General features: G+C 38.0%; 3 protein-coding genes across 5 annotated transcripts; all 3 read left to right on the top strand.

Moving 5' to 3' along the window:
* Positions 1 to 11: 11 nt before the first annotated feature.
* LOC122037626 (50S ribosomal protein L17, chloroplastic) lies at positions 12 to 3,462 on the top strand. Of its 3 annotated transcripts, none has more exons than XR_006127683.1 (4): positions 12 to 284; positions 1,616 to 2,025; positions 2,913 to 3,038; positions 3,190 to 3,462. XR_006127683.1 is itself a non-coding variant. In XM_042597143.1 (3 exons), exons 1-2 carry the CDS (start codon positions 68 to 70, stop codon positions 2,023 to 2,025), a joined length of 627 nt encoding a protein of 208 aa, XP_042453077.1. In that variant the 5' UTR covers positions 12 to 67; the 3' UTR covers positions 3,190 to 3,462. The 3 variants fall into 3 exon arrangements, 1 of the variants encoding a protein (XP_042453077.1); XR_006127682.1 differs by having other exon boundaries at positions 1,616 to 2,817; XM_042597143.1 differs by lacking the exon at positions 2,913 to 3,038.
* A 1,502-nt stretch (positions 3,463 to 4,964) lies between these two features.
* LOC122037628 (protein LURP-one-related 8-like) lies at positions 4,965 to 5,799 on the top strand. The gene is made up of 2 exons (XM_042597145.1): positions 4,965 to 5,238; positions 5,320 to 5,799. The coding sequence occupies exons 1-2, from the start codon at positions 4,981 to 4,983 to the stop codon at positions 5,665 to 5,667; spliced, it is 606 nt and encodes a 201-aa protein (XP_042453079.1). The 5' UTR covers positions 4,965 to 4,980; the 3' UTR covers positions 5,668 to 5,799.
* Positions 5,800 to 7,635: 1,836 nt separating this feature from the next.
* LOC122037625 (2,3-bisphosphoglycerate-independent phosphoglycerate mutase-like) lies at positions 7,636 to 13,335 on the top strand. Its single transcript, XM_042597141.1, has 10 exons — positions 7,636 to 7,791; positions 8,093 to 8,273; positions 8,689 to 8,816; positions 9,041 to 9,191; positions 9,272 to 9,475; positions 9,811 to 10,235; positions 11,007 to 11,199; positions 11,269 to 11,364; positions 11,952 to 12,107; positions 12,937 to 13,335. Exons 2-10 carry the CDS (start codon positions 8,121 to 8,123, stop codon positions 13,099 to 13,101), a joined length of 1,671 nt encoding a protein of 556 aa, XP_042453075.1. The 5' UTR covers positions 7,636 to 7,791; positions 8,093 to 8,120; the 3' UTR covers positions 13,102 to 13,335.
* Positions 13,336 to 14,886: the final 1,551 nt, after the last annotated feature.

Genomic DNA, 14,886 nt, shown 5'->3' with positions numbered 1-14,886 from the left:
TATCCACTCGGTCCAATTTCTTTCTCTGGGGCTTATCCCTCCCCCTCACCGCTGCTCTCCATCTTGAATGGCGATGGCTTCCTCTTCGCTCTCGCCGTGGAGTATGGCCACTCTTCGCGCCGCTCTTCCCCCGTCTCCCTCTCCTCGCCCTACTTCGGTTCGCTTCCCACCTCCTTCGTCCTTCCCTTCGTCGTCTCGAGTGGGTTCTGGTCGTGCTCGGTCCGTGCCCTTGCAGGCTTTTTCTGGCCTTGCTCCGATGAGTCTTCTTCTCTCTGTCGGCATGGGTAAATATCGCAAATGCTCACTTTCTCTTAATTTTGAAGTCATTCAAAGTTCATCGCTCATATCTTCTCCCCTTTCCTTTTTCTCTTTTTCTTAAATTTGAAGCAGAATTACTCTTATCGGTTCCATATATATTAGTAGTTGACAATATCTTTAATTTTCGGTAAGTAAATTAACCAGTTTGACTAAATTTGGTCAGCAGTAGTTAGAATTATGGTGATTGTTGGTGATATCTATCTGATTGTGGTGTAAGTCATATACTCATTTAGGGTTCTAGTATCATGATCGTCAAAAAGGATTGTCATTTGTGAATTTGATACTAAAAGGCATTGTTAAAAATGCAAAATATGAGGGTTTATCCATTTTTCTAGGATTCTTGGTTGCACGTGGTAGCGTCCTTTGTGAAAGAAGAGAATTTCTCTTATTTTGCAACTGGAGATCCACTGTGGCCCTACTAGGTGTTTACATTGAATTACAAAAATTTACTCCTTGTTTTGGAAGACATGGAACTTAATAAACAAAACCAGGTAACAAATTTTTATGATCCTTTTCCAAAATTCCTGCATTAAAACAAGAGCTTTAGATTCATATTTTTCAGACATGTGAATTTGCAAAAGGAGATTAAAAGAGAGGCCAAAGTGGAGACTTTGGAATTGTAGGAGCTGTGAGTGCAACTGCAAGCTCCAAGTCTTTACCTAAAGTATTAGCGTGTAATGAAGCTAGTCTCACGTCAAATTGTAGGAACGCAATCTGCCTTGACAATTGTTAATAAAAGCAACTGTTTATGCTTCACAAGCTGGTTTCTTTGGTATTTAAAATGATTTCATTCATTCTTTGGAGGCAGATTGTTTGCTTCTTGAAGGTTCAGCGGTGCAATTTGCAACAATTAGCACTGTTCGTGACATGATGAGTACAATCTTAGTTTATCTTTCCTCTCCTCCCTTTTTTGTATTCCATCTCTTGCACTAGCTTCTCATTCCATTTTTTTCTCGTTTATTCGATTTATTTTTCTCAGCCCAATTGTTGCTTTCCTTCTTCAACTATTGTTCCTTTTTTCCCTCTCCTGCATTCTTTTACTTTCTTCCCTTTGGTTCTACTATCGTGAGAAGACTATTCAGATTTGCCCCTTCTAATTTATGCTGTTGCCATATTGTTTTCTTCTATACTAAACACTTAAATGTTTCTCCTTTTTTTCAGTACACAACACCGGCACAACTCGACATATTATATGTTTTCTACTTTTCTCTACTGCATTTTATTATTAATTATCTTTTAATTCTCTGTTGTCACTACTGGACTATTCTATTTGTCATCTTTTCTCTGCATTTTACAGGGGTTGATAACTTTGAACATATGCTCGGCAATATTGACTTTGGGAGCAAATTCTACGCAATGAGACATGGAAGACGTGTTCCAAAACTCAATAGACCCCCAGATCAACGTCGAGCTCTTCTACGTGGTCTTACAACACAATTACTAAAACATGGTAGGATAAAAACTACCAGAGCAAGGGCAAGTGCAATGAGGAAGTTTGTAGACAAGATGATAACATTGGCAAAGGATGGTTCTCTCCATAAGAGAAGACAAGCATTGGGATTCATATATGAGAAGCAAATTGTCCATGCATTGTTTGCAGAGGTCCCAGATAGATATGGAGACAGGAACGGAGGCTATACGAGAATCATCAGAACTCTACCAAGGCGTGGAGACAATGCACCTATGGCTTACATTGAACTTGTTTAGGTTAGTTGTGTCTCATCTGAAATAATATTTATGTATTTGCAAGTTTCCATATGAGTTTTTCCCCCTCTATGCTATTCCGAAGTGCAACTCATCCTATGTTTGTGAATGGTGTTGGTTTGGGTGGTTTTAATTGGACCTCAAATTCAACAAATATTGTCTTGGCATTTTTCCTTCTATGTGGCCCAAATCAAGCCTTGCTTACAAATGCCTGTGAGCGTTGGGACTTCAATTTGGGTTTATGTCATGTTTCTTAGTTTTGCTTGTTTGTAGAGATTTGTATGGAGTTAAGGAAAAAATGGGCTGATATTCTTAGATCAGTTAACCCCCTTCATCCAACATAATAGTCACAAGATGCAAAGAAATATAGGACAGACAAAAACTACAGGATGAGATATCAAAGAGAGTGAATCTATATTTATCCTACCTCACTTTACTAGTTATTATAGAGGGTGTGAGAGCATAGAAATACCTAGTCAAGGCGCTAAGAATAGGAGCACTGACAGCGAGCGTGAGCGTGAGAAGCACTGACAGCTCCAGCCTAGTTGGGTGATTGTCGCTTTGTCAGATCCATTTATTGCTGGGGATGTTCGATTTCTTGTCATCACTTCACTTGCCAAGTAACATTTTCATGCTACATTTGGACTATTAGGAGTATTGCTTACATCCCCTCCATAGGGAACTTCATCATCATGTGTGATATGATGTGGATACTGCACCAATCAACCAGTAGATGTTACCCAGCTTGTGATGCAACCTCATTTGTTGTCTGTTCAGTGTTACCCGAGTCACAACGTAACACTCTCTAATCAATCAAATTTCAAGAAGTTAATCAGAATTACATTTCATAAGATTCACTTGTATTATCCGTCTTTTCAATTCTGTTTCAGCTTCAATAGTCTTTCATAGCAAAGGAACCCGAATATCAAATGTCGGATTAAATGAAGTTGAATTTCTATTCAATCTTCATGCTTGAAGGATAACCTACGAGTATGGGCAATGTCTAAAAGGCAGAGGTATCGTACACTTAGTGTTTGGTGTTGACCGACTAATTTTTGGCAACCATATTTTTATGAATTCACTACTCGCGATTGTCTTCCAGATTAGTCGACGTTTTAGATTGGCTAACCATTGACTTTGGAACTGATGGGTCACTTTATCTTTCAGCGCTTACCGGTGCACCATTTTTCTGAGCAAGAAAAAGGGATGAAAGATTCTCAAAATTGAACTGCATAATTCGAGGGCATTTTAATTCTCCATTCCTTGCAACCACATTTGTATCCTTTTGCTTCCTGTCTATTGTTCAAGTTCTTCAAACGTCTTTATTGCTGCATGTAGCCAGACTTAGCAATTATGCTACATCTTCGGTTGTTCTACACTTGCAAAGTACTCTTCAATCTCACAGGAGGAGAATTGTGTAATAGATGCTGCTTTTACCCAGATGATGACCTGTTGAACCTGTATATATATATATATATATGTCACTGTTTAAAATATTTTTATAATACAATACTAGTACTCATTTTAAAATATATAGTGCAGTTTGCTAAAGACAATCCACTGAACTTTGGCAAAAGTAGAGATAGAGAACGTAAAGGCATGGTAAATTATGTTGGGATTGGAATAATTAGAATTCATTGCTCCTAATTGTGTAGCTAATCTAGGGAGTCAAGAGGGGTTAACATGTCTAAACGTGTTGCCTATTTTAAGGTTTCAAGGAATTGATTATGCGAAAGTGCTTCTTAAGAAAATAGACCTTTAGTGAGAGATAATTAAGATGAAATAAACTACTCTTTAGTGTTGGTGCAAAATGATGTGGTGGTAATGATTTTGTCTATGAAAAAAAAGTGTTTGTACCTTAATTTTGGCGGTTTCTATGTACACCATGCATATCATACATTCTTTTTATTCATTTGTTTGTTTATGGGATACACTTGCTCGAGTGCTAGTAATAATGTTGTCAAGGACAAAGGATGCTGATCGAGCTCGCATGCTTTTATATTTACAATAAATAAATCTATCTTTTTTAAAATTTGGGTTCCTACCGAGAAAATAATTGAATGCTTAGTCCAAGTTTTGAAGGGAAAATAGGTGGCCTAGATTAGAAATGAAAGTGACTAATGTGATTAATTTGTGTCTTAAGTTGGCTCGTAATTTTGGTTTGACCATGTTAAGGTGGAGATTTTGCCACATATTCGAAGCACGTTGTAAAAGCAAAAATCAAAACTCATTCTCTCGACTTGACTCGTGATGTAGATTGAACGAGACAAGGTCGGTCGGTTTGAAAAACTGGTCCAACACTGAATCTTCAAATTAACCGCTTTATGAATAAACGATTGCCATTGTTCTCGTGACACAAATATCTTCAGCAATTAGCGACTAGTTATCCTTCTTCGCATCTCAGATGATAAGTTCTCAGCCAAGCAGTCGAGGTGCCAAAGATGTGAATCATGAAGAAATCGTAGTACAGGAGGAGATGAGAGGTTAGGGTTTAGAATCATGAAGAAATCGAGTGAGAGGAGGAGATTGAGAGAGGTTCAATTATTGTGATAAAAAATGAATATGTTCGCTCTCAGTGCAGGACCAATATAGAGGAGGTAAATCATGGACAGTTATTAGTCTTTGAAATAATGACTAACACATAAGGAAGGTATTTACCTCGACTTTATTGAGATTAAAACTTCATATCTCATTATGACAACATCTTATAAGAGAGGCACAATCATAAAATTACGGTTTGAGATAATCGACTAATGAACAGGTTGAATTTAATCAATTAAATTAATATCTTAAATCATAAATTTGAAATCAAAACTGAATTAATATCAGATATCTCCACATAATCTTCAGCTTTTGAACGTGTAAATACACTCATTCCGCAAGGGCTATTTGGTCTAACGACTCTATATATTGCTGCTCCAGCTCCTTGCTCCTCTCCCAATTCCCTTTCCAGTCTCCATGGCGAAGGTCCATCCCAACGCGACGGCCGCCGTTCAGGATGAAAAAACGCCGGAGATCTCCGTCGGCCGGAAGGAGGTCGGCGGAGCGGCGTCGCTGACGGTTTGGCGGAAGTCTTTGTTGTTCGGTTGCAGCGGGTTCACCGTCTTCGACTCGAAGGGCAATTTGACGTTTAGAGTCGACGTCTACGGCTCCGCCGTCGGTGTCCTCGTCCTCATGGATCGTTGTGGCAACCCAGTGCTCACCCTCCGTCGAAAGGTATAATTTTATTAAAAAAATATGTTCATTTTCATTTAATTTTTATATAAATTTTCGCTGAATTATTTTGCTAAATTGCAGAAGCTGAGCCTGGGAGAGACGTGGCTGATATTTAAGGGCGAGGAGGACTCCGTCGACCCGGTTTTCTCCGTCAAGCGGCCGGTGAGCCTCCGCCACGGCAGGGCGCTGGCGCACGTGACGCCCTGCCACAACAGCGGCGGCGGCCGGTACGAGGTCGAGGGGTCGTACGCGCGGCGGAGCTGCCGCGTCTACGACGAGCGCCGGCGTCCGGTGGCGGAGGTCCGGCGGAAGGAGGCCGCCGGCGGCGTGGCCTTCGGCGGTGACGTGTTCCGTCTCGTGGTCGAGTCGGATTTCGACTCGTGTCTCGCAATGGCAGTCGTGATCGCGCTCGACCAGATGTTTGGGTGATTAGATGTTTTTAATATCTTCTAATCATCAGTTAATAAATCGGCTAGAAAAATCAAAAAAAAATGAGAGTGTGTATATAAATTACCTCGTTTTAACATAAATACGCCAATAATTAACCAAATCTCACTTGTTTAATCTTAAATGTTTTCTTAAACAGTGAGTTAACATATAAACCAATTTAATGACCTCTTTAATAATTAGAGTTCCAAATAAATTTTTGGGTTAATAACTTTAAGTCCCCTAATTTATAGCAAGTTATATTTTGCCCTCCTCTATTTAAAAAACTATACTCAAGCCCCTTTGACATGAAGTAAAAAGGAAAAAAAACGTAAATGATCAAAATAATCCTAACTTAAATCAGACTTCTAACAAAAATAAAAATAAAAATAAAAAAAATCCACAAGACTATTGAAAGTTTAACCTTAACCAAATCTGATTTATATATAGGTCCAAAATTTTATTTATTCCTAGAAAAATATTCTCACAAAATTCATACATGCACCAGTATAAACAACAGAAAGACAGCAACTCTGAAAGGAATAATCAGTCAAAAAATAATTTTATCAAATAAAAAAAGTCAAAATTCTAAATTAATAAATCAAAATTAAATGAAGATGGAACAAAATTTATCATTTAAAATTAAAATGAAGACCCTTTGACGATTTAGAAAAAAAAAATCATCCTTTTAATTTTTGTCAAATAGTAAATTTTCATTTCAAAACAGTTAAAAATACAATTTGTTTCAAGAGGGCGTTGTTTTGAAATGAAAATTTACTTTTGAGTAAAAATTAAAAGGGTGATTTTTTTTCTAAATCATAAATAGTCGTCATTTTGATTTTTAATGACAAATTTTATTCTATCTTCATTTAATTTTGATTCATTAATTTAGAATTTAGAATTATTATTTTTTTTGTTGTTTATACTAGTGCATATATGAATTTTCTGAGGATATTTTTTTAGGAACAAGTGAAATTTTAGACTTATATATAAATTAGGTTGGGTTAAGGTTAAACTTTCAATCATTTTATGAGATTTTTTTATTTTTATTTTCAATTTCTTCTATAAGTCTGATTTAGATTATAATTATTTTGATCATTTTTTTCCCTTTTTTACTTCATGTCAAAGGGGGGTCGAGTGTAACTTTTTAAATAGCGGGGAGCAAAACATAACTTGCTATAAAATTTAGGGGACTTAAAGTTATTAACCCTAAATTTTTTTAATGCTTTCAATATATCATATTAACATTATAATTTTAAATGATTTTTTTTATGGTCCAATTTATAATATATACTTGTATGAATTTATATCAATTTCAATAAAAAAAAGAACAGATTACAAATCTAAAAACTACTTCTGTAATGATTTAAATTTTTTTTATGTATCTTTTTAAATTCTACAGAGCTCAAATAATTTTATATTAGAGATGCAAGCTGACTGTGTGGCTCATGCAGTCGCATGACGTGGATAGTGGAAGAAGGTATATTATTTAACAGTTTAAGAACTTCCATAATAAATAATTTTATACTCATTTTTAGAAAAGTGGAACATGAATAATTAAATGATTACTTGATAAAAATTATTTTCATGAACCGGCCCGGTTTTTTTCTCTCTCCACAAGCGTGAATACCACGCCAGCAAAACAAACAAAATATTCAATTAATTATTTTTTTATCGCACGAATGTGCGGGTCCCGCATCTACGCAAGGCGGGTATAACAACGGGTAACTAATGGCAAAACGAATCGGACTGTAATCGGCTCCTTCACCTCTAGAAACTTCTTGCGGGCGGCGCATCAGGTATCGTCTGTTTTCAGCATCGTCAAAATCTATCCGTACATTTATCCGGCACGACTGCCGTAGATTAAGAACCGTTCGGTTAATAGAAAGTAGGGTTTCATTACCGTCCGATCGTATGATTTGGCAATTTGCTATTACAACCCTGATTTTCGCTTTATCCACGGCTTCCCATTCTGTTCCTATAGTAAAATTCTGGGGGCGACTGGAATATGCCGGAGCGTGATTCGACGAAATAGGGGCGTGAATACTAACCCTGGGAACGAGATCTCTATAAATGCAACCGAAAGGTTCCAGCGTTCCCAGCAAGGAAGAGATCTATTCGCACGAGGTTCTTGTTCATCTCTCGTTTCTTCTAGACTTTTTTTTTTCAGGGTTTTTGTGTAGTTTTCCCATCGATTTCTCTCTGGTTCCTCTTCTTGTCTGTATTGTTTTTTCCCATTTAACTCATTTGATTTGAGCTACTATGGTGGTTTCCTTCAGATCTGGATTAGGTTCTATTGAATCGATTGACGATCCACCTTTTCTACTAGTTGCTGTTTTTTCTTAATGAGAAGGAGAATTTACCCACTAGTTGTTTAGTTTAATTTGTTTGGGATTTTTACGGAGAGGAGTGTCCTTGTGTTCTACAGATTTGCAAATCTGAAGCGTTTTGACGGCATGGGTAGTTCGTGGAAATTGGAGGACCATCCCAAGCTTCCCAAGGGAAAGACCATAGCCGTCGTTGTCTTGGATGGTTGGGGTGAGGCGAATCCGGATCAGTATAATTGCATTCATGTCGCCCAAACTCCGACTATGGACTCTCTTAAGAAGGTATGTTTTCCGTTGGAAGGATAATTTATTCGTCTGTTTCATAGATATTTTTTTCATTCATAGATTAGATAAAGGTGGCTTCTTTGCGTAGATTATTGCTATGATTCAAACACGAAATTTGACATGGCCGTTCTATGCAGCATATAAAGTCCATTCTGGTAATAAACGTATAAAATCTTGATAATCTGGCGATTCTATTTCTATTAAAGAGTCAAATGTTTTTGGTGTAAAATATAAGAATAAGCTCATAGTTGTGGGGGCGTTATCGTATTTCAATTGCATAAATTTTATCATGCCTAGTTTCTATTTGATATGCAAGAAAAAAAAAACATTGTTTACTTTTGGGTTCCTTTGGGTTGGTACTTTGATGCCATTTGACAACAAGGTTTTTAACCTTCTTTGTTTCTTTAAAAAGGGTGCTCCAGAGAGATGGAGGCTGGTAAGGGCTCATGGAACTGCCGTGGGGCTTCCAACTGAGGATGACATGGGTAACAGTGAAGTAGGACACAATGCACTTGGAGCTGGAAGGATTTATGCGCAAGGGTATAATATCTAAGTCCATATTCTTATTTGATGACTTGTTTTTGTCCCTTATCAGATTATCAGCCTGTTGTCACTTTCATTATATTCTTCTACATTTTGATTGGAAACTTTGCTAAATTTAGCTATAAATGTATCCTTCCTACTGTCCAATTGGATACTAGAACACTTCAGGCCTTTCTAGTAGGCCTTATAAATTTTGACAAGAATTCTCTTTTGAAAACCAGTGCTAAGTTGGTGGATCTTGCCCTTGCTTCTGGGAAAATATATGAAGGAGAAGGCTTTAAATATATTAAAGAATGCTTCGATAAAGGTACCTTACATCTCATCGGGTTGCTGAGTGATGGCGGTGTACATTCTCGGCTTGATCAGTTGCAGGTATGCAATGACCAATCTATTACACATTTGATTGCTGCTATATATGGCCAAATTGCTCTAGTGGCTGTGAATCCTTGCAGTTGCTTTTGAAAGGCTCTAGTGAGAATGGTGCAAAGAGAATACGTGTACATATTCTCACTGACGGACGTGATGTTTTGGATGGTTCAAGTGTTGGGTTTGTTGAAACATTGGAGAAGGATCTTGCTAATCTACGAGAGAATGGTATTGATGCACAAATTGCATCTGGTGGTGGTCGAATGTATGTAACCATGGATCGGTATGAGGTATGCAATTATTTTTATATTTTTGAAAATAAGAAATCAATAAGTAGATATAGAATCAGAAAAATCTTCTCTTTTTTTTTTCTTCATTGTGCATCAAAAATCCTCAATGTCTTTCAAATACATGGTTAGACATGAAATGCACATTTGACTCTAGTTTCTTTTGGATTTAACTTTCATTTTACTGGGGCTTCTATTGAGTTGAATGGAAATCAGGGAACCATCTTTTCTTTGCAGTTACTTCTGTTGGTTTCTTTTGCATATTTTGACAACTTTTTATAGGATGGTATTGTTTTCATCTTTCTTGATTGTTTTCTATTGATGGTATATTTTTGCAGAATGACTGGGGTGTCGTTAAACGCGGTTGGGATGCACAGGTTCTTGGTGAAGCACCTCACAAATTTAGAAATGCTCTTGAAGCTGTGAAAACACTAAGGCAGGAACACAAAACTAATGATCAATATTTGCCGCCATTTGTTATAGTTGATGAGAATGGCAAGGCAGTTGGTCCAATAGTTGATGGTGATGCTGTTGTAACATTCAACTTTCGAGCAGACCGTATGGTCATGATTGCTAAATCATTAGAATATGAAAACTTTGACAAGTTTGATCGTGTTCGTGTCCCAAAGATTCGATATGCTGGAATGCTTCAATATGATGGTGAATTGAAACTCCCAAGCCACTACCTAGTTTCTCCTCCAGAGATAGAGAGGACATCTGGTGAATATTTGGTGCACAATGGTATCCGTACTTTTGCTTGCAGGTATTGTGCTATAGCATCTCAATTTTGCACATGCTTAGAAGTAATCAATACTATGCAGTTTTAGTAATCATCAAAAAATCTTATCTTTATTTACTTGAATTATAGTTTGCTTTTTCTTTTCTCTAGTTCGTTTTTGCATGCACATTAATAAGGGGATTTTTACTAGAAAACACGTTAGAAACATTTTACATGGCAAAGGTCATGACAAGAGATAGTGGAATATATGCAAATAATAGCAAATAATGCATACAAATAATTTTCATGGCTCTTTCTCTTTCTTCTTCACATAAACGCAAATGTTGAACTTGACTCTTAAAAAAAAGGCAGCTTGGTGCACAAAGCTCCCGTCATGCGGGTCCCGGGGAAGGATCCATTGTACGTAGCCTTACCTTACTTTTTGCAAGAGACTGTTTCCCGGATTCGAACCCGTGACCTTTTGGTCATATGGCAACAACTTTACCATTGTGCCAAAGCTCCCCTTCGTTGAACTTGACTCTAACTGGAATTAATTTGGCTAAACCACCCAAATGGTGTGCAAAAGGCCATGTTCTATTAATGTCGCCTTGTATATGTTGATCTAGTGTGGTGTGATTATCCAACTAGAATGGTCAGATCCAGAGAATTGTAGGCCACTTCCAATTGCATCCTCATGCTTTTACATTTGGTGTTTGTTATATTACCTATGTTAAATCCTGTATGCTTTAACTAATTTTTCTGTCTCTTTTGTATCTATTACTATATTTAAGAAACCTGTTTATATCTGTCCAACAGTGAAACTGTCAAATTTGGTCATGTCACATTCTTCTGGAATGGAAATCGATCTGGATACTTCAATCCATCCATGGAAGAGTATGTTGAGATTCCTAGTGACTCTGGTATTACATTTAATGTTCAACCCAAGATGAAGGCATTAGAAATTGCTGAGAAGGCAAGGGATGCTATCCTCAGTCGCAAATTTGACCAGGTAAAACATGTTCTCAATAGCAAATAATAATTCTGTTTACTCTCTTACACATTCTCTATGTTCCTGCAGATCCGTGTGAATTTACCAAATGGAGACATGGTTGGTCACACTGGTGACATAGAGGCAACTGTTGTGGCTTGCAAAGCGGCTGATGAAGCAGTTAAGGTAATTGATCTATTGGATAATTGGACTGCCTTCTGTGTTTCTTTTACTGCATATATTATATGAACTTTTGTTGTTAATTTTCCTTTACAATGTATACTGTCTTTTATGTCCCATAGCTTCTTTATTCATCCTGTTAGATGGCAAAAAATTCCCTTGCCTTTTGAATACTCAAATTCTTTAATTGACAGGTTTGGGTATGCTGTGCCTTAAATTTGGGCTCAATTCTTTTGATAGCACCTGAGTTTTGTTTTTATTATAGCTCATTTTTAAGTTTCAATACCACATATATAAACCATCTGTTTGAATAACTTATTGGTTGTACTGTTTCAATCTTATGGTATGGATAACTCTAGATGATGAGGCAAATATACAGGTGATGGCAAGTTAGAAGATAAAATATTATGTTGCTGCTTTGTTGTTCAAGTACTTGAGTGATTGAAATAACTGATTCTGAATGAAAAGAACATGCCTTCTTTCTGCAAATCATGTTTGAAAGTAAAATTTATGCTGGTGCTTATTTTTATAGTTCTTCCTTTGGTGATTGGAATGATTGATTGGATGACAAATGGCATTGCCCCTTTTTACAGATCATTTTAGATGCCATTGAGCAAGTTGGTGGCATTTACGTTGTCACAGCAGATCATGGAAATGCTGAAGACATGGTAAAGAGAAACAAATCTGGCAAGCCAGAACTTGACAAATCTGGGAACATTCAGATTCTCACTTCTCATACTCTTCAACCTGTAAGTACATTTGAAATTACCGAACTGTTATCAGAGTTTAATATTTTACTATAGCGCCGCACTATATTAACAAGTCAGTAGACCTGTCTTTGCTAAATTAACTTGGAAAATGATAAGTTTTGTCCTGGATTATAAGCCAATCAATATTGTTTTGTCAGAGAATGATGGAATACTTCCAAAATTTGTTCAATAAGGTATATTTTAATAGAAAGTGGATGAAACAAACAAAAAATTATTGGTCAGAGTAGGATCATATTAACAAATAGATACTACAGTTAAATCACAATTTTAGTTATGGGCAAACGACAATAGATTTCAATTGAGTTGAGGTAGAACAGTTGATTCGCTTGTGCAACCATGCGTCACCTTTTTAGTTGCTTCCGGGGCAATCCATAATCATTGCTTACATTGTTCATCCGCATAGCCTTACCTATCTGGCAGATCTTGAAGCTAATGAGTAATATTACCCACATCATTACTTATCTAAATATGATGGTTATTTTTACATCTGTATATTTGGAATTTCATGGCATCTTATTGGGGATCAAGCGTGATCAGTTGCACTGATTTGGACGGGAATTTCATGGCTCTCCTTTTTTTCTGTTTCCTCCCCATTTCTTTAAGATACAGAGGGAAACTCGTTCCCTGCCTCATCACATTTCCTTTCTGCGTTGGAAACGTGCACAGTTAAGGGTCGTACATTTGTTGGGTACATTTTGGTTGAGAGTCAAACAACTGTTCTTATTCCAGCTCCTGCATGACAATGCTAAACGTAAAAAACAAGATGAATCCATGCCTTATTTCAATTGATCATGTGAAAATTTTGCAGGTGCCGATTGCCATCGGGGGCCCTGGACTTGCAGCTGGTGTCAGATACCGCAAGGATGTGCCTGATGGTGGCCTTGCCAATGTCGCTGCCACCGTCATGAATCTGCATGGTTTCGTGGCACCAAGCGACTACGAGACAACCCTCATTGAAGTAGTTGACAACTAAACGCCACTTTCTTTTTTTTTTTTTTTTACGAGTTTGAATTTTCAATAATTTATATTGGATGATTAAGTTGCATGACTTTAGGAGTAACTTAACATCACAGTCTTCGTTGCTAAATGCTTTTACTTATTTTCTTGTGATCAAATGCTCTACTTATTTTGACGCAAGTACATTTGTTCGTACTTCGTCCATCATGTAGTGAGTATATTTGGAATAAAATGAAATTGAATTTGATAATGGTGTAGTAGATAAATTATGAGGGTATTTATTTTGTTTAGCGCAGCGGTAAGAAGTTCGTCTCCGATCTTGAATCCTACTACGGCTGCGCGCGGAATCATTCAGCTGAATTTTGGGCCAACTACTGTTGAATTCGGGGTCAACTAAGTGAACATATTAGGAACTCAATTCTTTGCATCAGGTGCTGCGTTTTTAATTTCGATTTTGGGCCAAATATGTGATTGATTAATCAGAAATTTAAAATGCTTATATTTTAAATTAAGTTTAATTTAGCATTTGTATATGGAATTTAATAAATATGCAAATCACGGCTTCGGAAACTCGAAAGACAAACTGAATGCAATCGGCGCTCGCCGTCATCGTCCCTTCCTAACCTCCGGCGGCTCGAAGCCCCATCGCCAACGCCGCTGTCGGCATTTCCTCTTCCTATGCTGCCTTCTCCTCCTCATTTTCCTCGCGGTCGTCAGACGAGTCCTCGCTCTCACCATCTTCAAGATCCGTAACCCCTCGGCGGCCCTCGTTTCCGTCCGCGTTGTCGGCGCCTCACCGCACTTCACCCTCTTGTCGCCGCGCGTTGATGTCAACATCACCCTCGACCTGCTCGTGCGCGGTGCGCCTCCACAACCCCAACTACATCTCCTTCGCCCACGGCTCCGACGGCCTCATCTGCCTCCGCCACTAGGGTGACCAGGTCGGGGAGGCGGCGGTGCCGCCCGATAGGATCTCAGCGCGAGGGACGGAGATGATCCATCTTGCCGCGGCGGTGGAGGTCGACCAGATCTTAACGATTGATCAACTGATTGATTGGACTGTCCTTGCTCACAAGACCTTCCCAATCAATGGATTGATTGATTGGGCTCTAGTTCAATTGATCACCTGATCGATTGACCAACCCTAACTAGCTTCACTCAAGCTTAGGGTTTCCATTTCCAACATCTAGTCAACTGTGACATGTTGAAACTTCTCATTATCTAACATCTAGTCCATGTTGACTTGCTACCCACTTGAACTTTTCACCTCATGCCAAGTGTTCGTCCAACCTTGACACACTTAGACTTATCATCTCGTACCAAGTGTCCGATCCTCCATGACTCACTTGAACTTCCAAACATCAGGTGTTCAGTCAACCTTGATCCACCTGGATTTCCACTGCTTGGCTTCACTCACCATGACATTCCTTTTGCCTAGCTTCACTCATTAGAGCTTCCCTTTTGCCTAGATTCACTCACTAGGACTTTTCACTTGGCTTCACTTACTAGGACTTTTTACATGACTTCACTCACCAAGATTTTCCATCTACCTAGCTTCACTCACTAGGACTTTCACAACTGCCTGATTTCACCCACCAGGATTTTTCACACCAAGTATCCGATCAACTCTGACCCACTTGAATTTCCCTCTTTTACCAACCTTCCCATTGGAGTTGTCCTTGCTTAACATCTAGTTACGACAATCTAGTCAAACACCTGATCACCCTTGACTTATTTGACTCTTTTTTACATCAACATGGTCAACCCTTGACCAGAGCAGAATTACACTAATAATCTCTTC

The sequence above is a fragment of the Zingiber officinale genome, unplaced genomic scaffold (assembly GCF_018446385.1).
Source record: "Zingiber officinale cultivar Zhangliang unplaced genomic scaffold, Zo_v1.1 ctg69, whole genome shotgun sequence".
Classification (NCBI taxonomy): domain Eukaryota; kingdom Viridiplantae; phylum Streptophyta; class Magnoliopsida; order Zingiberales; family Zingiberaceae; genus Zingiber; species Zingiber officinale.
This window is presented reverse-complemented; position numbering and strand designations above follow the sequence as displayed.

Excerpts from the sequence above, each read along its gene's own strand:
- LOC122037626 (XM_042597143.1), top strand. The coding sequence starts at position 68 with ATGGCGATGGCTTCCTCTTCGCTCTCGCCGTGGAGTATGGCCACTCTT. Across the intron at positions 285-1,615 it reads TCTTCTCTCTGTCGGCATGG|GGGTTGATAACTTTGAACAT; the intron begins GTAAATATCGCA and ends TGCATTTTACAG.
- LOC122037628 (XM_042597145.1), top strand. The coding sequence starts at position 4,981 with ATGGCGAAGGTCCATCCCAACGCGACGGCCGCCGTTCAGGATGAAAAA. Across the intron at positions 5,239-5,319 it reads TGCTCACCCTCCGTCGAAAG|AAGCTGAGCCTGGGAGAGAC; the intron begins GTATAATTTTAT and ends GCTAAATTGCAG.
- LOC122037625 (XM_042597141.1), top strand. The coding sequence starts at position 8,121 with ATGGGTAGTTCGTGGAAATTGGAGGACCATCCCAAGCTTCCCAAGGGA. Across the intron at positions 8,817-9,040 it reads GGAAGGATTTATGCGCAAGG|TGCTAAGTTGGTGGATCTTG; the intron begins GTATAATATCTA and ends TTTGAAAACCAG. Across the intron at positions 9,192-9,271 it reads CTCGGCTTGATCAGTTGCAG|TTGCTTTTGAAAGGCTCTAG; the intron begins GTATGCAATGAC and ends GAATCCTTGCAG.